Source organism: Sus scrofa, chromosome 9 (genome assembly GCF_054392235.1).
Source record: "Sus scrofa isolate SSC_HxYL_T2T_F1_AM1 chromosome 9, Sscrofa_HxYL_maternal_Yorkshire_Landrace_v2.0, whole genome shotgun sequence".
In the NCBI taxonomy this organism is placed as follows: Eukaryota; Metazoa; Chordata; class Mammalia; order Artiodactyla; family Suidae; genus Sus; species Sus scrofa.
The window spans coordinates 9,339,167-9,364,237 of record NC_139391.1 but is presented as its reverse complement, the minus strand read 5'-3'; the positions used below and the strand labels follow the sequence as shown (position 1 = coordinate 9,364,237).

General features: G+C 42.7%; 2 protein-coding genes across 2 annotated transcripts in view; both read right to left on the bottom strand.

Annotated features, from left to right (window-relative positions):
• NEU3 (neuraminidase 3) overlaps window positions 1-193 on the bottom strand; it is a 31,937-nt gene extending 31,744 nt beyond the window's left edge. The window contains exon 1 of the mRNA XM_084975228.1: window positions 53-193. The gene's annotated coding sequence lies outside the window, so the exon portion shown is untranslated. The remainder of the gene's footprint in view (window positions 1-52) is intronic.
• SPCS2 (signal peptidase complex subunit 2) lies at window positions 174-24,954 on the bottom strand. The gene is made up of 5 exons (XM_003482563.5): window positions 24,817-24,954; window positions 14,175-14,258; window positions 13,186-13,346; window positions 6,464-6,598; window positions 174-1,075 (listed from the first exon to the last, which is right to left on the bottom strand). The coding sequence occupies exons 1-5, from the start codon at window positions 24,928-24,930 to the stop codon at window positions 889-891; spliced, it is 681 nt and encodes a 226-aa protein (XP_003482611.3). The 5' UTR covers window positions 24,931-24,954; the 3' UTR covers window positions 174-888.
• Window positions 24,955-25,071: the final 117 nt, after the last annotated feature.

The following is a 25,071-nucleotide window of genomic DNA, read 5'->3' as shown; positions in this document are numbered from 1 at the left end:
CAGAGTAAGTACCGTCACCACTGTTCTCAGTGGAAAGCTAGCACTTCCTCACCTACAGGTTCTCAGGGGCCTCTGGCCAGTGCAACAGCCTAGAAATCGAAGGAACTTAGAGTCATAAGACCACTACTGTTCACATGTGCTGTTCAGTTCCTTCCATCAAGACTATGACTCCATTTTTTTCACATCTTCTTTCCTTTTATTGAAAAAAATTTTAGAAAACGGCAGTTAATAAAGGGCACAAACAAATCAACAGGGAAATCAACAGGGATATACTAGTGGAAAACATAGACAAGATAAAACTAAAAATACCATTGGCTTCTTTAATTGGTTAAGAGCACAAAAATGTAACAGGCAAAAAGTCTTTTTTAAACGAATTAAAAAGCTGTGTTTTCTTCCCCCAATTCTCCCCAAGTCAGATATATACACACCCACAAAAACGGTGTGTGAAAGAAAATTGTTGTACACAAGAAGTTGTATCCTGAATTAAGGGAAACAGCTATTGAAACGGGCATTAACACAATAAAGTTAGCAACAGGTTAACAATTAAACTGAGTCTTCAGAGGCGGCATGGCACAAAGCTATACTATATAAAGTACTGCTAGGTATGAAGGAAGAATTTGTACAGCTCTTAGCAAAAATGCTTTTCCAGAAAAGCAAATCAAAACAATGCAATCAGCAGACCAAAGAGGCTATAGCTAGCTATCAGAGCTACAACTTCTCATATCTGAGCTAGAAAATCCTATTTATCCAGAATAGACTAAAACTTTAGGACAAAATGGGGACATTTTTAATATCTCTTACGTTAATCCATTTTAGGGCTTCTATTTCTTTTCCCTCACCCTTCGATTCAGCACGATCCAGCAGAAAGATGGCTGCTTTTAGAACTGGCTATTTTATTTTTCTTTCTGTGGCGAGACTGTCATGGAGCCTTGATATTTCAGGCTCGTATGCATCCATGACCAGTGTCCCACTGTGGTCAAAAAACTTAGCAATGGACTTGGTGAACTCGGCTTCCCGTTGCTGCTTTGTTCTTCCACTGATGAAGGTCAGCTTCAGAGTGTATTTGTCATCGAACCTAAGCAAAGATAACAAATCCAAGACCAAACACAGACATTCAATCAGTAACAACAGAGCACCAAGTGTTTTTGAAGAACTGGGCTGAGCTGGCTACTGGTAATGCAGGGGACACACAGCATTGTCCTTTAAAAGAAAATCCAGGGACACCTTCAAGACAGATGTTTGGGTTTAAAGGCGTTGCCACACCTTCCCTGACTGAATTACCACACGCCTCCTTTACCTCGTCATAAACTACTGAACCACAGGGACCATCTTCTCCCACTTTGTTGTTATGCTAGAAGGCAGGGTCTTCCCAGTAGACACTCCTCTCCAATCTTCCTTGACTAGTTCCCATTTGTTAATACTATACTTGGGCATAAACTTCTGGGAAAACCTCCCAAACACTCCCTAACTAGGTCAGATGTCTCACCTTCCTCATCCACAGAACTGTTCATCAACAGTCAACCCCAATACTGAGTGCCTAGCACCTGCTAGGTCTATTGACAGGCTCTCGAGCTGTCAATGAAATTAGCTATTGAGATGCTAACTATGTATCTGTGTTCTTCACTTGTCTCAGGGATTCTTGAGGGCAAGGATTTCCTTTTTTTTTTTTGGTCTTTTTGCCATTTTCTTGGGCCGCATCTGCAGTATATGGAGGTTCCCAGGCTAGGGGTCGAATTGGAGCTGTAGCAGACACTTGAGCCTGTCCGCCCCCCTCCCCCCCTGGATGTTTAAAACAGGAAAACTACCACCTACTTTTCAGGATCACTGCTATGGCTATAACAGTGCCTATGATTAACGTGCTCAAAAAAAAAAAAAAAATTTCACAGCTTGATAAATTGTTGTCTAGCCAGTTACTTCCAACCTGGAGAGCTAGGAGTCCTTGAAGTATTTTCAACACCTCAAAATTTTTTCTCCAGCTCTGATCAACTGCTGCTGATATGACATTCATTTTTGAATTTGGAGCCCAGTTTCATGGCAGGACATGATCTAATGCATTTCAGAAATAGTTACTCATTAATTCAACAAACATTTATTCAGGACCAACCATATATATTAGGCAATTTTGAATTCTAAGGATATACAGCAATGAACACAACAGACAAATCTGTCTTTGAGACTTTTAGTGTGTGTGAAGGGAGTCAATAATGAAATATAGCAAGTCTTCACCAAGCAGATGCTTGAGCATAGCATAAAAAAGGTGAGAGAACAAGCTATCTAGACAAAAAATATTCCAGGCAGAGGACACAGTAAATGCAAAGGCCCTGAGGCAAGTACATGCTCAGAATGTCTGAATAAGAGAAAGGAGGCCAATGCCAACAGAATGGAGAGGAAGAGGATGAGAGCTACAGAGATGAGGAGTGTGTTTGCATGTGTGTGGGATGCAGAGAACAGATTAAGTATGGACTTGTAAGCTATGCTTAGGATTTCAGTTTTTTCCCAGTGAGAGGATTTTGAGCTGCGGGTTGAGCTGATCTGCCTTATGTTTTAAAAGGATCACTCTGTCTACTGGAAATAGACCGTGGGCAGGGCAGGGAGAGCAGCTGCAGAGGTCCATCAGGGCATTCTTAGAGTAACCTAATTGAGAGATGACGGCCGCAGTGGAGATAGTAAGAGGTTAGAATGAATATAATTAGAAAGCAGAGCTGACAGAATTTGCTGACGACCTATTTGAAGGACTGAGAGAGGATTCAAAATGATTCTGGAGTTCTTGCCTGAGTAACTAGAAAGATGAAGCTGCCATTTTCTCCATTGCAGAAAAAGGGAGAAAGCAGGTTTAGATGAGGGACAGCAGTTAGGTTTTTAATATGTTAAAATTCTGAAATGCTTATTAGGAGCCAGTGTTAAACAGAAAGCCGGGTCATGGCTGGAGTTGAGAGAAGAGGTCTAGGATGAAAATACTGATTGAGAGATCTTCATCATTACCGACGGAATTTAAAGTCCTGAAAGTCTGAGAGTTCCTGCTGTGGTGCCATGGGTTAAGGACCTGGCATTGCTGCAGCTGGGATGTAGGTCCCAGCTGTGGCTCGCATTCGATCGCTGGCCTGGGAACTTCCATAGGCCACAGGTGTGGCCATTAAAAAAAAAAAGTCCTGGAAGTCTGGATGACATTACACCTGGTGAGTGACTATAGCTGGAGAAGGGGTGCTAGGAGTATGCACTGGTGGCATTTGAAATTTAGAGGAAGGAGATAATGAAGAATCAATGAGGAGACTTGGGAGAAAACACTAAGGTAAGAAGAAAATTAGAATATTATGGTATTTTAGAAGTCTAGCTTTTTTTTTTCCCTTTCCTTTTTGGCCACCCAGCAGAATATGGAGTTTCCAGGCCAGGGATCAGATCCAAGCCGCAGCCGCAGCGACACTGGAGCCTTAACCCACTGTGCCAGGCTGGGGATTAAACCTGAGTCCCAGTGATGCCCTGATGCCGCAGATCCTGGTGTGCCACAGCAGGTTCTCCTAGAAGCCTAGTTTAAAAAAAATAAAAAAGCTTAACAAGGAGAGAGTGAGCTACTGTGTCAAATGCTGCTGACAAGTCAAGTATAATGAGGAAAGAGAAGTGAAGATGATGGGAAGGAAGAAGGCAAAGGGAGCAGAGAAGTGAGAAGACCACGTGAGGAGAATAAGGGAAAAGAAAACAACTCATTTAGTTGGGAGAAATTACATCTGTACACTAGAAAGAATGACCCAGCAGAGGGAGAAACGTCCAATAAAGGAGAAGGATATAACCTAGTGGACAAATGGAGGCTTCAGATAGGCACTGAGAGAAGGTCCCATCGTGGTGCAGCAGAGACGCAGCCGATAGGAACCAGGAGGTTGCGGGTTCAATCCCTGGCCTCACTCAGTGGGTTCAGGATCTAGCACTGCCACGAGCTGGTGTAGGCTGCAGATGTGGCTTGGATCCCATGTTGCTGTGGCGAAGGGCGGCAAATGTAGCTCCAATTAGACCCCTAGCCTGGGAACCTCCATGTGCTGTGGGCGCGGCCCTATAAAGACAAAAAAAAAAAGATAGGAACGGAGAAAGAAGGCAGTGTGTGGTGAGCGCTGAAGTGGATAAGGATGGGAGACTTCTGATGGCTGCTATCTTCTCAGAAACAAAAGCTGAGAGTGGAGATGCGGGAGGAGGGCAGGAAGTTTGAGGACAGAGGTGAAGGTTTGCAAGACCCTCTAGGACAGTGGGAGAGTAGAGCGAGTAACTGGACTGCAGAAACGCCATGGATCTCAGCCAGCTAAGGAGGAAGCGAGACAACGAAGAAGAGAGGGTCAGGGAGAAGGGGGTGGTGGACGCCTCCGGGGCTGAAGGGCTGTGGGACAAGAGAACGAGAAGGAGATAAACTGGAAAAATAAACATGCTCAGAAAGTGGGATACTTGAAAATGAAATTATGGAAGGTAGTAGTTATCAGTAATAGCAAAATCTAGGGTACTGTCCAGGGAAAAAAGTATTTAAGACGTGGTGGTAAACAAGATAATCAAAGGAGAGGAAGTAAAACTGAGAGGCCAGAGGACTGGAAGAATCACGAAGCTCTGAAAGGAGCGATGTTAGACAGAGTGCCAACGAGCCAGGCGCCAGGGCCGTGAAAGAGAAGTGCGCCTGCATCCAACCATGAGACGTGAGAGAGGTGGTCTGCTTCACCTCCATGGGCACCAACAGTGCAGCAGGTGGTAAAAGTCAGCAAGGAATGTTAAAAAAAATTAGAACCCTCACACACTGCTAGTGGGATTGGAACACAGTGCAGCTGTTTGGGAAAACAGCCTGGCAGGTCCTTAAGCTATTAAGAGTTCCCATATGATCCAGCAGTTCCTCTCAAGTAGGTATATACAGGGGAAATGAAAACGTCTGTCTACCCACAAACTTGTATAGGAATGTTCATAGCAGCACTATTCTTCATAGTCAAAAGGTGGAAATGACTCAAATATCCATCAACTAACAAATGGATACATAACAAAGATCATGTTATGTGATTCCATTGCTATGAAATTTTCAGAACAGGGAAATGTATTAGAAACAGAAGGTAGACTAGTGGTTATCTAAGGCTGGGAGAATGAGGTACCTCTTTCAAAGACGATAATGTTCTCAAGTGACTGTGGTGATGGTCGCGAACATCTTGAAATACACTAGAAACCACTGAACCACACACTGTATAAGGAGGTCAACCATGGTATGTGAACTATACTTCAACGAAGCTGTTAAAAAAGGCCTAAGTCAGAGGGAAAATAATTCAGTCAACATGTTGGGACGGTCTAACATTCTGCACCTCTGCTTTCGTGGTGTGGCACGGGGTGGAGACTTACGACAGCTGAGACCAAAACGGCAGCTAGGAGCCCTGCCAGGAGACAGAGAGGAGAACTCGGCTGCAACTTCCGAATGAAAGTCAGCTCCTCCTCACAGGCATCTCCACAAGTTGGTGATGAAAGGCTGTTTGGCATCGATGCTATAAATAGCTTCATATATGTGAATAACTGTACTTAAAATCTGAGAGCCTACTATGTGCCAGGGACTGCACCATGCATTTTTAGAACAGTGACTAAAAGCATGAGTTCTGGGCTCAGACATGGGCTAAATTCACTTGGGGGCACTAGCCCTCCCTGAGGTTGAAATTCATGTATAACCTGTAATCACTCCTTCATACAGATGGGTTCCCCTGTATTCATAGTTCCACATCTGTGGATTCAACCAACTAGGGATTGTGCAGGACTTCGGTATTGACTACTGAGCAAGAAGTCCTTGTATAAGTGGACCCACACAGTTCAAACCCCTGTTGTTCAAGAGTCAACTATGTATACCAAGTGGCATCCTCCTGACAACTCTGAGTCATTTTTTTTAAACTTTCCTAAAGCTTAAATAGTTCACCTGGTACACCAGAAGTCACACAGCTAGAGAGAGATGAGCTGGAATTTGAACCTGGTTCTGGATACCTAGAAAGACCTGGGGTGTCAGCGGTACAAGCTACACCCACTGCTGGTCAGAAACAGATTGAACTGTGCTTCTCTGAGCTGCCCAGTGCACTGCTTCAGAGAGTCCTGATTGCACAGACTGCAGTCAGGACCACAGAAGACACAGAAGCTAATGGGGTTCTTCAAAGATAACTGACGCCATACCTTTGGCCTTTACAGTTATATATTATAGTTTATAATTCTGCTAATTGGCTCAGTTTATTGACCACAAGACACATCGTTCTTCATTCTTCTACCAAAGTGCTTTTGCCTACAGTTTATTCCCAGAGCACAAGCTCAGAAGTTCACTGCCAGGGAAAACTGTCTAGTCCATTCGTAACCCTCTGTTCATTTTATTTGAGTAGCACTACGATCTGCAAAGAGCAGGCATAGAAAATAGTCTGCGGATGATGACTCAACACCCAGAGAAAACGCAACATTAGGATTTAAGACTTCGTGAGGATAGTCATACCTTTTGAGACTGGATGACAGCTGCCAAATATCATCCGGATCCATCCCTGTAGGATCTTTCCTGTGGGCCACGAGGAAAATGCTCTTCTCCTTATACGACGTATAAATGGTCAGGATCCCCATCATCACAAAATAGGTTCAGACAAAGTTAAGGGGAAAAATCCACAAACATACACTCAAGAGAGAAATGACACAAATGGACAAGCAAGGGCCACACAAACTTTCATAGTGACAGTCCTAAAAGAGTTTTGTCTTGCTGCAAAAACACAGAAAATGTGACTATTTCATTTTCACCCTTGTTTATATACCAAGACAGGCAAAGCTCTCTCTCTGGTTAACTCTCCAAAGAACACCTCGAAAATAGGAAAATGGTAGAAGGCATGTACCAGCTCTCATCTTTCCTGTTCAAGGACAACACGTATGAGAAGCTTCTCTATTATCTAGTTTGTCTCCACACAATACAAAACTAGTAATCACAGTGGATTTGATCATGCTCAACCAATTTCAAGGGTCATTAAAAAAGAAGAAAACTGACTTCTGATTAGTTTACTACAAGAACAGTTACTTCCTGTATACATGTAGGCTTATTATTATACTTGGTTTTTGACAGTATTAACTACCATGTTTGAGTACGTGTGTGTCAGAAACTGGCACGATAGTTTTGTGTATGTGTGTCATTTAAATTTTATGAAGGGGACAGGCAGGAAAGTATAGAACAAAGTGTAAGAGCTTTGCAGTAAAGCAGCCCTAGATGTGAATTCTGGCTTTTAGCCAACAAATTACTCCTTACCCTAAGGCCTAATACTGTCACCTCTAAAATGGGGATAAAACTGACTTTTTAGAATTGTCATGAGATTTAAAGATGGTGTATATATTTTCAGTGTCTAGTACACAGAAAACATTTACAATGGTTGTCATTACTATTATGTATAAAAACAACATGATTATAAACATGGCAAGATCTTTTAAATAAATATAACCAAACAAATGAAATTCCATCAAGGCACTTCTCTTGGGTGGCCATATAATTGTAAGAGGATTGCTGTTACTGTTCAAACCTCATTGGAACGCCTCTGTGAAATGTCTTTAGAATCCATGGCATAGGCTTCTGAACTGCTATAACAGTGAAAAAGTTCATACTAGGATGATATATCTGATACTTAAAGGAGTCAAGATGCAAATTCTGGGACTATGATTTGTGATCAATTTGGCTAATAATTTTTTTTTTTAGCTGCATGTCCAGTACACAGAAGTTCCCAGACTGGGGATCAAATCCAAGCCACAGCAGTGACATAAGCTATAGCAGTGAAAATGCCAGATCCCTAGCCTGCTGAGCCACTGGGGAACTCCAGGATAATACCATTTTTGATCAGAATATGCTTTATTCAATGGCTTTCTAATTACCTCTGAAGAAAAAATCCCCAAAGTGTAATTTTTTAGAAATATTTTAGGTAGGGTAAGTTACAACAAAACTGCCTACCAAAATGATTTGTTTTAAACAACGAGTACAAAGCAGACATGCAATAGCCCTAGGTAGCTATTAAGAATGAGGTAGTCCTGGAGTTCCCACTGTGGAGCAGCAGAATAAGGATCCTGCATTGTCTCTGCAGTGGCATAGGTTCAAATCCTGGCCCAGGTACAGTGCGTTAAGCTGCTGCAGCTGCAGCTCAGATTTTATCCCTGGACTGGGAACTTCCATGTGCTGAAAGTGGGGTCAAAAAAAAAGAGAGTTCCCGTTGTGGCGCAGCAGAAACAAATCCAACTAGTCTTCATGAGGATGCAGGTTCAATCCCTGGCCTTGCTGTGGCTGTGTTGGCTGGCATCTGTAGCTCCAATTTGACCTGGGAACTTCCATATGCCTCTGGTGTAAAAAAAAAAAAAAACAACAAACAAAGAGATAAAAAAAGGATGAGGTAGTCCTGTACATACTAATATGGAAAGACATACAATATATATATTTTTTAAGTTAAAAAAAAGTTGACTTGGAGTTCCTGTTGTGGCTCAGTGGAAACAAATCAGACTAGTAACCATGAGGTTGCAGGCTTGATCCCTGGCCTTGCTCAGTGGGTTAAGGATCCAGCATTGCCCTGAGCTGTGGTATAAGTTGCAGACAAGGCATGGATCCTGCACTGCTGTGGCTGTGGTGTAAGCCGGCAGCCACAGATCTGATTCTACCCTTAGCATGGGAACTTCCATAAGACATGGGTGTGGCCCTAAAAAAAAAAAAGTTGACTTGGGGAGGAGGGAGTGGGAACTGTTAGAGGGGGTCGGCGGTTTATGCGGTTTAATCTGGCTTTAAGAGGAACCACAGGAAAACTATGAACATATATAACTTTATATATCAATGCATTATAAACTCATTTGATTTTTATAATAATTCTGAGTGTGTATTACTCAATTTATAAGTGAGAAGCATTCAAACAGTCTCCAAAAAGTTAAGTTCTTTTTTATTTCTTTTTTTTTTTTTTTTGTCTTTTTAGTTATTTCTTGGGCCGCTCCCGCGGCATATGGGGGTTCCCAGGCTAGGGGTCCAATCGGAGCTGTAGCCACTGGCCTACACCAGAGCCACAGCAACGCGAGATCCGAGCCGCGTCTGCAACCTACACCACAGCTCACGGCAACGCCGGATCGTTAACCCACTGAGCAAGGGCAGGGACCGAACCCGCGACCTCATGGTTCCTAGTCGGATTCGTTAACCACTGCGCCACGACGGGAACTCCCAAAAAAAGTTAAGTTCTTATTAGCATAAGGCAACAAAATAATTTGGAGTTTCTTTTTTTTTTTAGGGCCGCACCTGCGGCATATGGAGGTTCCCAGGCTGGGGGGTCTAATCAGAGCTGTTGCTGCTGGCCTACACCACAGCCACAGCAGTGTAGGATCTGAGCTGCATCTGTGACCTACACCACAGCTCAGGGCAACACCAGATCCTTAACCCACTGAGCATGGCCAGGGATTGAACCTACAACCTCATGGTTCCTAGTCAGATTCGCTTCTGCTGCGCCACAACGGGAACTCCCAGAATAGGTTCTTACTGTTACAGAAGCCACACTTACATCTCAACATCGGTAACTTTCAGCCCAGCCCCTTGGCTTCAAGGAAACCCGACACATATCTGAACCTTCAAAATCTGATCTCTTCCTAATGCAAGTACACCTCAGATATTGTGGGTTTGGTTCCAGACCACAAATATAAAGTAAGTGTTGCAATGAGTCACACCAAATTTTTTGTCTTCCTAGTACACAGAAAAGTTATGTTTACATATATTGTAGTCCGTTAAGTGAACAGTAGCATTATGTCTAAAAAAAAACAATGTAGGAGTTCCTGTGTGGCTCAGCAGGTTAAGTATCTGATGTTAACACTGCTGTGGTGTGGGTTCAGCCCCTGGCCCAGGAACCTCTGTATGCTGCAAGTGCAGGCAAAATAAATAAAAATTTAAAAACCAATGTACATACTTTAATTAGAAAAAAAAAACTTTATTGGACTTCCCATCATGGTGCAGTGGGTTAAGACTCTGACTGTAGCAACTTGGATGGCTGCAGAGATGTGGCTTTGATCCCCAACCTCGCACAGTGGGTTAAATAAAGGATCTGGCATTGCCACAGCTGTGGCTAGAATTCAATCCCTGGCTTAGGAATTTCCATACGCTGTGGGTGCAGCCATAAAAGTTAGCCATAAAACTAAGTTGTAATCTTTTTGCTGTTGGAGGGTCTTGACTCAATGGCTGTTGACTGAACAGACCGCTGAAGGTTGGGGTAGCTGTAGCAATTTCTTAAAATAAGACAACAATGAAGCTTACTGCATCAATTAACTCTTCCTTTCATGATTTCTCTGTAGCATGTAATGCTGTTTGATGGAATTTCACCCAAGTAGAACTTCTTTCAAAATTCTAATCAATCCTCTCTCAATCCCTGCTGCTTTATCAACTAAGTTTATGCATTATTCTAAATCCTTTATCATTTCAACAATATTCAAAACATCTTTACCGGAAGTATATGCCAGCTCAAGAAACCACTTTGTCAGAGTTCCTGCTGTGGCTCAGTGGAAACGAATCTCACTAGCATCCATGAGGATGCAGGTTCAATCCCTGGCCTCACTTAGTGGGATAAGGATCCCGTGCTGCCGTGAGCTGTGGTGTAGGTCACAGAGGCGGCTCGGATCTGCATTGCTGTGGCTGGTGGCTACAGCTCCAATTCGACCCCTCGCCTAGGAACCTCTATATGCCTCAGGTGTGGCCCTAAAAAAAAAAGAAGGAAAGAAACCACTTTCTCTGCTCATCCATAACAAGCAACTTCTCATCTGTTCAAGTTTGATCATGAGATTGCAGCAATTTAGTCACATTTTTAGGCTCTACTTCTAGTCTTCTTGCTATTTCCTCACTTCGAGGTCATTCATGAGGATTGGAATCAACTTCTTCCAAACTCCTGTTAATATGTGCTATTTTGTCCTCTTTCCATAAATCACAAATGTTCTTAGTGGCATCTAGAATGGTGAATCCTTTCCAGAAGGTTTTCAATTTACCTTGCCCAAATCCATCAGAGGAATCACTATCTACAGGAGCCTTATGAAGTATATTTCTTTTTTTTGCTTGTTTGTTTTTTTGCCATTTCTCAGGCCGCTCCTGAGGCATATGGAGGTTCCCAGGCTAGGGGTCCAATCGGAGCTGTAGCTGCCAGCCTGCGCCACAGCCACAGCAACGCAGGATCCGAGCCGCATCTGCGACCTACACCACAGCTCACAGCAACACCAGATCCCTAACCCACTGAGCAAGGCCAGGGATCGAACCTGCAACCTTATGGTTCCTAGTCAGATTCGTTAACCACTGAGCCACGACGGGAACTCCTGAAATGTATTTCTTAAATAATAAAATCTGAAAGTTGAAATTACTCCTTGGTCTGTGGGCTGCAAAATGCATGTCAGGTTAGCAGGCATGAAAGCAACATTAAACTACTGAACACTCCCATCAGAACCTGCGTGAGTGCATTGTCAATGAGCAGTAATATCTTGAAAAGAATCTTTTTTTTCTGATCAGTAGGGCTCAACAGTGGGCTTAAAATAGTCAGTAAACCGTATTGTAAATTGATACGCTGTCATCCAAATGTGCTGTCCTCCAGACTCTCTTGTTCCATTTATAGAGCACAAGCAGAGTAGATTTAGCATAATTCTTAAGGGCCCTGGGGTTTTCAGAATAATAAATGAGCACTCACTTCAACTTAGAGGCATTAATAATGACTTAAAGTCATTAGCCCCTAACAAGAGAGTCAGCCTGTCCTCTGAATCCTTGAAGCCAGGCACTGTTTTCTCTCTAGCCATCAAAGTCCCGGATGGCTTTTTCTTTCAACATAAGGCTGTTTCATCTACACTGAAAATCTGTTGTTTCGTACAGCCACTCTCATGAATGATCTTAGCCAGATCTTCTGGAAAACTTGCTGCTTCACCTTGCACTGTTATGTTACAGAGATGGCTTCTTTCCTTAAGTCTCATGAATCAACCCATGTTAGCGTCAAACCTTTGGTCTGAAGCTACTTTACCTCTCAGCTTTCATAGAACTGAAGAGAGAGCACCTTAATCTGGATGAGACATTGGCTGAAGACAATCCTTAGCTGATTTGCATCTTCAAATAACCAGACCACTACAACTTTCTCCATTTCAGGATTAAGGCGGTTTCACTTTCTTATCATTGGTGTGTTCACTGGAATAGTGTTTTTAATTTCCTTTAAGAACTTTTTCTTTGTATTCACAATTTATCTGTTTGGCACAAGAGTCTTAGCTTTTGGCCTGTTTCAGCTTTTCTTCTTCTTTTCTCTCTTTTTTGCCACACCCACAGCATGCAGAAGTTCCTGGGTCAGGGATCAAATCAGGAGTGACAACACCAGATCCTTTACCTGCTGAGCCACCAGGGAACTCCCTATCTCAGCTTTCAACATGCCTTCCTCGCTCAATTATTCCTAAGCTTTTGATTTAGAGTGAGAGACACTTAAACACTTCCTTTCAGTTAAACACTTAGTGGCCACTGTAGGGTTATCAATTGGCCTAAGTGCAATATTGCTGCATCTCAGGGTATTGGGAGAGATGGAGGGACAGCCAGGCTGAAGCCGTCTGGACACACACACATTTATTACGTTCATTGTTTGTGGTGCTTCAGAAAACAATTACAACAGCAACATCAATGATCACTGATCACAGATCACCATGACAAATATAATGATAATGAGAAAGACTGAAATACTGTGAAAATTACCAAAACGTGACAGAGATACAAAGTGAGTAAATGCTGTTGGAAAAATGGTTCTGATAGACTTGCTTATTAACACACAGGGTTGCCAGAGACTTTCAATTTGTGGAGGAAAAAAAAAAAAGCAGTACCTGTGCAGCACAATCAAGTGAGGTATGCCCATACCCTGGAATGAGTGGCTTGAAGCAACCTGGTCTTACGGGAGAGGAATGCAAAGAGCTGGTTCTCACTATTAATGTGTGGCTTGTTATTAGGTGCTCACACCTGGATTATAATAACCTCTACATTAGTAACTACACAGAAATAAAGATAAATCTAGATCTAAAATATCCATGATAATTATGACACAAATTTCCAGATGCACACACTTCATAATCCTAACACTAGCAGGCCCCCAAATCAAAGTTTGTTTTTTGTAGGGAGCAGAGAAAAGCATCCGTAGAGATTTTAAAAAACTGTCAGTAGAAAACAAACCTGATTTTAAAGGATATGATATGACACACAAAGCCAAAACAGGCTTGGACTCTGGAAAGGGGTGCATATAATCCCAAATCAAAGCCACTATGGCAAAGAAACAGGAGATGGTACAGATGGTGAGGCGACCGTCAATTAGACCAAAATTCTCCACATACTTGTACTTTTCCAGAAGTACCTAGTGAGAAGAACAAGGAGTCAAGCTAAAAGGAATACCTCTTTCCTTATACCTGCTTTTATTCTTAACTTCCATGATGAAAGTTAAGTTAATCATGCAAATGACCAAGTAGTTTCCTCAGATCAAGATTTTGCCACTCAAGCTGCTTACAAAGATCCCAGAGATAAAGTTCATCAATTTCGCATACATTGAAAAAAAAATCCACATTTCCTTCCCTAGAAGGAAGCTAATTACCCCACTTCCTTTTTTTTTTTTTTTTGGTCTTTTTAGGGCCGCACCTGAGGTGTATGGCAGTTCCCAGCCTAGGGGTTGAATCAGAACTGCAGCTGCCGGCCTACACCACAGTTCAACCTATGCTGCAGCTCATGGCAACGCCGAATCCTTAACCCCTTGAGCGAAGCCAGGGACTGAACTCAGGTTCTCATGGATATTGGCTGGGTTTGCTACCCTGAGCCACGACAGCAACTCCCTTTTCTCCCCCTTTTAAGTGCAGACATGATCCAGCATGGAAGAATACTCTCTATTCCCTCAACCCTTTTGGCTCTAGGCTAATTAACCTCAAAAACAGTAGCCTACCAGCTTTCTAGAATTCAAAATTTAGAGAATTTGAGGAGATGTGAGGTAATTAAAAATCACACTTTAACACATGCTCCCCTACATAAACTGTGCGGATTTTAGAATCTGCTTTCTGGTTCAATTCTTAAGACTGAATACTAAGGTCACTCCAAGTCACAGATGGAAAAAACCCTGCAAGAAACAGGCTATCAGCTGCACACATACTAAGAGACCCTCCCTACCCCCTCCACAACTTCCACCTCAAGAAAATACCTTTTTGGCGGAATCATCCAAAGAATTTTTCACAGCCGATCCATCCCATTTGTCAATTTTCACAGGCTTATCATCAATCTTCCACTGTCAAACAAAAAGGTAAGTTGCACATTAAGAGATGTGGCGTCTTACTGAGATGAACTCCTTCCTTAAGAGCATCCTCATGTTTATATAACATTTATTCTCTCTTCTGATGCTGGACAGCTAACAGACAGAGCACTTAAAAAGGAAGCTGAAGGAGACTAGGTCACTAGGATCAGGTGGTACTAACACGACGTGGCCAGTCTCAGTGCCAAAAGTCCAATCAACAAGCTCCAAACCGGAACACTGACATGGGCTACAGAGATTATAGTGTGACTCAAATATCCCGTCCCCATTCCACCCAAATGTGGGAATGGAAAGAAATTCCGCATGCTCATTCTTTCATCCTGTGATCACAAAACTCAGCCAACATATACCCATGAACTTTAAGACACTAACAAAATGATGAGGGTCCCTTTAATGTTATTTTTGTCTGCTAAGAAACAACTTGTATATTTTACCAGCATGTCTTAACTGTAGGGAAACAGCACATCCAGTGTAACCTATTGGAAAGCACTTTGAATTAAAAACTGAGTCCTAGCATGTTGTATGACTTGGGACAAACCCTGTTTTGATTTCCCTCATCCACAGAGGTTTATAAGGATTCCTAAACACTGTGCTAGTCAGAGGAAGTGGTTCTCTCACACACTGTTGTTCTATCACAAAATGGTAGAACACCTATGGGTAACAATTTAGCACCTTGGATTCAACTTCCCACTTCCAAGAATTTTTTCAAACCTGCACACATATGAAATAATATATGAGACTAGCAATGTAGCGGCACTGATAATAGTAAAAAGTGACTCAAAGGCTGGCTGGGGACTGGTTAAACAAACTATGGTAAACCAGATATCCTGAGAAGGGAGGGGGACATGGGTGGGAGTGAGACTTCTCAATGTATATCTTTTTGCTAACCACCTGAGTATATTACGTAGTAAAAATTTTTCTAAAATTCAAGTGACTGTGAACACAGCTTAGGAGGAACAGGGTCCCCCAAGGATCTGATAAGCCCGCCTTTTATAGATCATCACGCCCAAAGCTTAATTGTTTAGACCAAGTGAGCAAATATGGTATTTTATAAAAACTACAAACCAGGAGTTCCCGTTGTGGCTCAGCGGTAATGAACCCAACCAGTATCCACGAGGACGTGGATTCAATTGCCAGCCGTGCTCAGTGGGTTAAGGATCCAGCGTTGCCATGAGCTGCAGTGTAGGTCATAGATTTGGCTCGGATCCCAGTGTTGCTGCAGCTATGCTCTAGGCTGGCGGCTGCAGCTCCAATTCGTTCAACCCCTAGCCTGGGAACTTCCATATGCCGCAGGTGCGGCCCTAAAAAGACCCCCCCCCCACCCAAATTTACAAACCAGCAAGCAATCCAAAATTCATCTGGCTTTTTAATGCATATTTTACTGAAGTACAGAAACTTCATGTTTATCTTTCTGATTGAGCATAAGTTCAGAGATAGTGCATATAAAAAATAAAAAAAATGGAACAAATATCTGTGAAAAGTGAAATTTTAAATGAATGTAAAATATAATTCATCAAACTTAATTTTGTGATTCTCTATACCATTACACAAAAAGACAAACTATGAAGTTTGTTGGGAGAAAAAACACAAACGAAAACAGTCATATTCCATGTGATTAAAAGTCAATCAAGGTTTTTTCCCTCTGGTGTCTCATAAAAACAAGAATTTTCTTCAGGAAAATCATGAGTGGCAACATGTTATAATAATGATCCTCTCAGCCTGCCAGCCTACAAATCAAACATGATGCCTAATTTTAAAAATACAAATTGAGGAGTTCCCGTCGTGGCACAGTGGTTAACGAATCTGACTAGGAACCATGAGGTTTCAGGTTCGGTCCCTGGCCTTGCTTGGTGGGTTAAGGATCTGGCGTTGCCATGGGCTGTGGTGTAGGTCGCAGACATGGCTTGGATCCTGAGTTGCTGTGGCTCTGGAATAGGCTGGCAGCTACAGCTCCTATTAGACCCCTAGCCTGGGAAACTCCATATGCCGCGAGCACAGCCCAAGAAATCGCAAAAAAAGCCAAAAACAAAACAAAACAAAACAAATTGAACCAAGAAGAAATTAATAGGATATCTAAATAGCTCCCTCAGTTAGGTAAATCCCATTTGATAACAGCAAGCAAAAAAAACACAAAAAAACAAAAAAAACCCCTGTACAGCTAGAATCCAAAACAGAATTTGAATTATTTGTGAGTCAAAGATATTAACAATTTTTTTGGCTCATTCCAAAAATTTTTAAATAAAATTATATTCTCATAGAACCTTAGCCACACATCACTACCTGCAGGGCATCACAGAAAAAAACCTTTCCTCTATAATTCAGAGGGTAATTTGGAGTTTTGGGATTAGAAGCCATTATAATACATGCTAAAATAGCCTCAGCTCTAACTCCACTGGTACCTAGAAGCATCTTCAGTAAATGGAATAAGAACATTTCCAGTGAGTTAAACGAACAAGAAAGTTTATCACTGATTTCTCAAGAGATGGGAGCATCATTCACTCTGTGTACATGAAAAACCTTAGCCTATTTCAAGGCGAACGGCATTTCTGCCATAGGACAGAGACATACCTGGAGAAAGGGCATGAGGGTGGGGCGTTCCCATTGTGGCTCAGCAGCAAGGAACCCAACTAGTATCCACGAGGATGAGGGTTCAATCCCTGGCCTTGATCAGCGGGTTAAAGATCCATCGTTGCTGTGAGCTGTGGTGTAGGCTGCAGATGTGGCTAGGATCCCGAGTTGCTGTGGCTGTGGTGTAAGCTGGCACCTGCAGCTCCGATTCGTCCCCTAGCCTGGGAACGTCCATATGCCACGGGTGCAGCCCTAAAAAAGACATTAAAAAGAAAAAAGACATAGCAGATGTGGTAACTCTGCACGTAATTCCTCTTCCCCTCATTTCCTCCTGCATAGTATAAATACATGTATATTGCACGTAATCAACAATCACAAGTATTGACTTAGTTACTATTTGCACCAAGGGCATATATGTACACAAAGAGTTCTGTAAGTTATTTAAAAAAATAGCAGTCCTGCATCTCCTTAAGATTCTTGTTACTGTCATTTCTCACTCCTCAGACAGAAAGACTTATTTCAACTCCTTTTGCTGACTTTTTAGGTATACAACTGAAGAAGAAAAGTTTATATAGTTATAGAAGATCAATATTGCTTTGGTCTTTTTTTTTTTTTTTGTCTTTTGAGGGCTGCACCTGCGGCATATGAGGTTCTAGGCTGGGGGTCTAATCAGAGCTGTTGCTGCTGGCCTACACCACAGCCACAGCAACGCTGGATCCGAGCTGCATCTGTGACCTACACCACAGCTCACAGCAATGCCGGATCCTTAACCTGCTGAGCAAGGCCAGGGATCGAACCTGTGTCCTCACGGATGCTAGTAAGATTCATCTCTGCTGAGCCATGATGGGAACTCCAGTTGTGGGTCTTTGAAAGATTTTTTTTTTTTTTTTTTTGGTGAAGTTGACTCGAAAGGTTGTAAACATGAGCGTTTTCCACCACGTGAGCATACGAGATGGTGTGCAAGCACTGACACACTGAACCTGGACTTCCTAGCCCACAAAACTGTGAGAAATAAATTCCTGTTGTTGAAGTTACCTGGGCTACGGTATTTTGGGGAGAACAGCCCAAACTAACTAGTTTAAAGATAATACTAAGTAAGGGTTTATGAAATTTGTACAAGGTGAAAGCTAGGAAGTGATAAAGCTAGGACTCAGTTTTCATGATTTCAAAACCTGTGCTCTTTCACTGTTGCACACTGCTTCCCACAAAGTATAAGGAATTATTAGCGATCGAAAACAAAAGGACACAAAACAGACCCCCTGAAGTACCATGATTCTTATCTAATAAGTTATAGTTAATAACAAAAAATGTAAAAAAGATTTTAATCTTGAATATGCTACCCAAACCTACAAGATATAAACTATTTTGAATTCTCCATTTTCCTCCACTTAAAACCAACTGCAATTTGACTGAAAGTAGTTCAAAAAGCTTTACTTTAAGGAAGTTCCCTTCGTGGCTCAGTGGTCAACAAACCCAACTAGGATCCATAAGGATGTGGGTTGGATCGCTGGCCTTGCTCAGTGGGTTAAGGATCTGGTGTTGCTGTGAGCTGTGGTATAGATCACAGATGCGGCTCAGATTCTGCATTGCTGTGGCTGTGGTGTAGGCTGGCAGTTGTAGCTCTGATTTGACCCCTAGCCTAGGAACTTCCATATGCCAGGAGTGAAAGAAAAAATAAAAAAATAAAAAAGTCATGTTTTAAAGAATCACTTCCCTGCCACTATCAACATAAAACATTTTATCAAATAAGCATACTTGATGCCAGATCTGGAGGGCTAACCACTCACAAAAATTATGTATTTGATGGTTTTAATACAGTACAAAGACTCACTTTAGTTATGATTCTCTGCTGCAAATTCAAACAAGAAAAAAAGATTTTTGGTAACGGTGAAAATAGAAGTAGAGTTAGGCAGTGATAAAGACCTCAGTGGATTGCTTCATAAAGTTTCTTAGCTTGACAACTGGGCTGTTAAGACTCAAAGGATCCCTCAATTCACACTGAAGAGACGAAGGATACCGTAGGCGAGTTGTGCTCATGCAAGGTCCCTGCTCCGGTTTTAAAAGAACTGAGCATGGCTCTAAGAAAAACTAATACACCTTTTCTCTCCCTTCTTTGGTCTCACCCAGTTTGGAAAGTGGATAACAGGCTGCAAAGGGGGAAAGTAGCAGGAGATGAGGCACAGGACAGAGGGAGCATATTCTAGACAGCCTTGTTTACTAGGCTAACAGACTTGGGACAAAATCTGAAACAAGCAATGGAGAATATTTTAAGCAGGTAACAACACCATCAAACTTACGGTTTGCTTTTTTTTAGTCATTTTTAGTGGCAACCTAGCAGATGGACTGGAGGGGAGTAACACTGGAAATACATCAGATGGGGCCTGATTTAGAGCAGCAGCAAGGGGGATGAAAGGAGACTATTTCTAGAGTAGAATCAGCAGGACTTACTATCAGACTAGTTATAAAAAACATGAAAGAGAGACAACAGAGATGACCACTCTTCCAGAATTAGGGCTTCCACAAGTGTCTGAGCTGTCATGCTGTTTTCCAAGAGAAGGAATACAAGAGGAAAGAGGAGAAATACCCATTGGTATATGCTGAGTCTGAGAGGTATACGCTCTATAATTACACTGATTTTAGAACTTTCTAAACCAAAATCAGATCGTGAACTGATGGCAGACTCAGAGATACTGTTCAAGTTGGAATATGCACCCTTACCTCCCGTATGCACACATCTGGCAAAAGATCAGAAAGCAGCAAGTTCAAAATAAAAAAATGTTCAATTTGGGGCGCTAATGACATCTACCTTGAGAATGCTATCATCTAATTGAGATCCTAATTCAGAAATACTAGGATATCTCAATGAAAGATACAGCTCTTGGTGACACACTTAATCTTCAATTCCAATCTATTTTTTTATAAAAACGGCCAAGAAATACTAAAATGAAAATTACTTGCTTAATAGAGGCTTATTATTGGCTGCAGCGATCACTGGAGTTATGCTGGAGGTCAGAAATGACCATGTGGGAGTTCCCGTCGTGGCACAGTGGTTAACGAATCTGACTAGGAACCATGAGGTCGCGGGTTCGGTCCCTGCCCTTGCTCAGTGGGTTAATGATCTGGCGTTGCCGTGAGCTGTGGTGTAGGTTGCAGACGCGGCTCGGATCCCGCGTTGCTGTGGCTCTGGTGTAGGCCGGCGGCTACAGCTCTGATTAGAACCCTAGCCTGGGAACCTCCATATGCCTCGGGAGCGGCCCAAAGAAATAGCAAAAAGACAAAAAAAAAAGAAATTACCATGTGTTAACTGTGAGCACAGACATTCATGGCAGCACCAGAGAAACTGGAGGTCAGCAGACTGGCTCTGGCTGCTAGTCTCACACACTGATCAGAGAGCTAAGTGGAGATGACAAGCAGGCATTTGGACATTTAAGTCTTAGGCTCCGTGGAACAGTCCAGGCTGGAAATACAAATGTGGAAATCATCAACTTATAGATGGTATTTAAGCCATGACACTGGATAGGTATTTCCTTGGCATGAGTGTAGACAGAGGCTTGACAGTATTTACAGGACATTATTACCAAAAAAAAAAAAAAAAAAAATCAACAACAATAAAGACAGAGACAAGTGGAAGAAGAGGAAGACCAGAACAAGCGGTGTTCTAAGAGTCACATAAAGAAAATAAATATTTTAAGAAAGAAGTAAACGATGAGTCAAATGTCCAAGGTCAAGTAACATGAAAAACCACCACTGGGATTTGACAAGAGGGAAGGCAGAACACAGAAATGGTGCAGGCAGCACCTAAAAAGGGGCCTGGGCGGGTGGAGGTTATTCATGTCTGTGTTACACAGTGAGTAGTTAACTCAACAAAATGTACACATCAGTGGTTTTTAATGTACTCACACAGTTGTGCAACCATCACCATCTAATTCCAGAATATCTTCATCACCCCAAAAGAAACCCCAAATCCATAAGCAGTCACTCCAGGGAGTTCCTGTTGTTGGGCAGTGGAAACGAATTCCGATTATTATACATGAGGATGCAGGTTCAATCCCTGGCCTTGCTCAGTGGGTTGGGGATCCAGCATTGCCATGAGCTGTGGTGCAGCCCGGCAGCTACAGCTCCAATTTGACCCCTAGCCTGGGAACTTCCATATGCCATTCCATAAGCCCTAAAAAAGACAAATTAAATAAGTAAATAAATAGGTCTGGATATAACTTCCAGAAGCTACAGTTCAACACCACATTTTTTTTTTTTTTTTTTTTTTTGGTCTTTTGTTGTTGTTGCTATTTCTTGGGCTGCTCCCGCGGCATATGGAGGTTCCCAGGCTAGGGGTTGAATCGGAGCTGTAGCCACCGGCCTACGCCAGAGCCACAGCAACGCGGGATCCGAGCCGCGTCTGCAACCTACACCACAGCTCACGGCAACGCCGGATCGTTAACCCACTGAGCAAGGGCAGGGACCGAACCCGCGACCTCATGGTTCCTAGTCGGATTCGTTAACCACTGCGCCACGACGGGAACTCCTCAACACCACATTTTAATAGCCAAAACAAATCTAGCCAGGAGACAGAAATCCAGCTACGAGGTTAAAAGGATTTGGATATAGTTCTGGATAGCATGCTTTAATACCACATGGCAATTTTAATAGCCAGAACAAATTAAGCAAACAATTTTTCTTTATAACCTGCTGTGTAAAACAAAATGCTCTGATGTATTTTGGGGAAAATAACTTACTGTAATGAGCTAAGTTATTCTGTGATGGAAGCTGGAAGGTTATATTTGCACACCTATTTTTAGGATCAGGAAATGAGAATTGCTTTGTTCTTAAAGTCAGTTTCATAGAAGCAGAAATTCACAGCTGCTTAGGGAAAACTAGAAACACATTTGCATCTCTTATTACAGTTCTTCATGGCAAGTGAAACTACAGCTGCAGGAAATAAAATAACCCTCCAAAATACCAAGACAAATCAAATCAAAGAGATTGTGAGCCTCTCATTCCCACAAAGCAAGTTTCTCTATTCATTCAGCTCCGACTCCACTGACAGTAACATTTTCCCCATGTTTTCTTCCACAGTACCCTCAGCTTTCAGACAGTTAGAGGCACCATCCCCTAAGGCCGTTTCTGAAGACCGAGGTGGCAGATCTGAAGTTTTTTCTCTGCTAAATTCAATGCTCCGAGTACTTATTCTGTGTTGATCACTTTAGAGAACTATAACAAACTGGACAAATACAAATTGGTAAAATACAAGACAGTATGTCATGTTAAGTGGCAGCTTAATTCTTATGTGCAATAAATGCTAGAGACTTCAGAGGAAGAACTCAATTCAAGGCTGAAATGAAGTTTTCCAAGAAAAAGCACCTCAACAGCTGCTGACTTATTTTCTCTCTCCTGGGCCCCTCACTTCCTGGTCAATTCTTTTTTTTTCGGTCTTTTTAGGGCCATACAAGCAGCACATGAAGGTTCCCAGGCTAGGGACTGAATCAGAGCTGTAGCCACTGGCCTACACCACAGCTCACAGCAACGTCGAATCCTTAACCCACTGAGTGAGGCCAGGAATTGAATCTGCGTCCTCGTGGATACTAGTCAGATTCGCTTCCTCTGAGCCATGACGGGAACTCCATCCAAGGCCACGTAGTTTTTAACATGCTGTACTAGAACTCAAACTTGTCTTTCTTTTTATCTAAACCCTATATACTAGTATACCCTATATACCTTTTTTTTTTTTTTTTTTTTTTTTTTTTTTTTTTGCTTTCTACGGCCACAGCTGTGGCATATGGAGGTTCCCAGGCCAGGGGCTGGAACTCCAGAATACTTCTAATTTCTCCCACTTTAAACTATTGGAATAATTTTTCTAAAACCACTATCTATAGATATATGCTATCTATATAATGGTTTTAGAAAAACTATTCATATACTATATGTATATAGTGGTTTTAGAAAAACAATTGACACTCTATTATATGTATATATATGTGTATACATACACACACACACATATACATATGGCTTAAAACCCTTCAACAACTTCCTATGCCTACTTCAAGCAATACATCCCCTCCTCCATCTGGTTTTATCTACTTGCCACTACAGGTCTCTTAGAGAACAGTCAGTCAACTCATTACCTAAGAAACACCAAGCATGAGGCACCCACCATGGACCTTTGCTCAAGGACAATCCTCCCTGGTAGGCAGTATGTCCCTGTCTCTCTCAAAATAAGGTCACAGCTCCACTCTCAAACATGAGGTCTTTCCTTGGGGGCAGTCACTCCCTCATTAGTTAGATCTTAGGGATCATTCTCTCTCTAACTTCTGTAAAAGGAACAGATGTAAATACCAAATACTTTTTTTTTCCCTTTCTTTTTTCGCTGCCCTGTGGCATATGGAGTTCCCAGGCCAGGGATCAGATTTGAGTCGCAGTTGCAGCAACACCAGATCCTTAACCCACAGTGCCTGGCCAGGGATTGAACCTATGTCCAGTGCTCCCAAGAGGCCACCGATTCTGTCGTGCCACAGCAGGAACTACCCAAACACTTCTGTTTAATATTTTGGGTACCCCATGTCCTATATGCAGCTATATTGCGTACTGATTTCTTTTGTCTGCCATCATGCTTCTCTGTTAGATACTACAAGTTATAGACATCTTTCACCTGTATTATCTCATTTGATTCTCCCCCAAATCCTAATATTTCAGGTGAAGAAAGGGAAGCTTAGTGAGGTTAACTGACTTGTCAGTCTTCATACAGTTTGAAACTAGCAGAGCTATGTCAAAGCCCAAATCTTATGATTCCCCAAATCCAGGTTCTTCCAATAATGCACCGATGCCGTATACTTTTCAGTAATCACTGCCTTTGAAGACTGTCCACACTTCATGTTTGCCTACCATGTGTTACACACAGAGAAGTCTGAAAGCTGTTTTCAATTAAAGTAAACAATCCTGATTTTTCACTCTATTAAAATAAAGACCCCCTGTGTAACATTCCTTATCAAACTGGCCCAGGGCCCTAAAATGAGAGAATTGGAAGGAACCTTAGGGTGGATGAAGACTAACTCCCTCATTTTACAAATGAGGAAACAAGACACAGGGAAAACAAGCATATTTCAAGGTCACACAGCTAATTAGACGCAGGCCCAGTACTAGGACCCAGATCTCTACACAATTGTTACTTTCAAAATGCTATGCAAAGGGCAGGAAGGGCCTACCCCGAGAAGAAGTTTCCTTTTTTTTTTTTTTTTTTTTTTTTTTTTTTAAGCCCTTGTTGCTAAGACTGCATTTAAAAAAGAATAAAGCAAGAAAGAGAGAAACAGAGAAAGACTGGATGGGCGGGGCGGGGGGAGAGAAGAGTGAACAGGCAGCAAGCTCAAGAATCTGATTCACCTAAGGCACTTGGTGGCAGGAAGAGAGGGGAAAGGGTAGGGGGTTGGGTGAAAAAGGCGAGAGAAAAAAGATAAATCTTAAAAGCTTCCTGTCAGCATGTAGGTCAAGTTCAGTATTCGGGGTATCACAACAAAACGCCTAGAAACTTTAGTAAGCAAAAGGCCAAAGGCACTCTAGAATCAGTAGCAAAACTCAAGTGTGGCGGGGAGTTTGGACACCACTGACTTCAAACAGCTGCCTTCATTTAGTCGAGATTCAGCTTTCCCTGTCGGGGAAACGGGCACACTGAACAGTGGCCCCGAGTACCACCGAGGAAAAGCGAGGGCCGCAGGAAATGTGGAAATAATCAAATTATCCTAAGTAGCAGCAGTGGCCGAGGTTAAGGACCAAAAAGGAATGAAGTCCTAAAGAGGAGAGAGCCCGAGTCTGAGGTGCGTAGAGAGCTGAACACAAGGGCCCGTAGGGTCCCCGAGGTGGGCCAAACGAGGACTCCCCTAGAGAAGCCGCATAAGAAAAGGGGGGAGAGGATGGTGGGCTCGCCGCCTCCCAGGAGTCCCCAGGCCTCGGCTGTCCCCAAAATCCGACTCCTCACCTTGTCCAACAAGCCGCTACGGCTACTGCCCGTCCCGCAGCTGGGACCGCCGCCAGCCCCACTACTGCCTCCGCCACCACCGGATCTCCCACCCTGAGCAGCCGCCGCCGCCATCTTTCCTGCCTGTGCGTCTCCCTCCCCTCCTACTTGTCCGAAGCTGATTGGCTGGAACTGGCGGCGTGGCGTGCCGCGCGGAGTACATCGGGACCCGTAGTTCAGGGCTGGCTGACGCGAGGTTGCCAGCGGAAGTGGCCG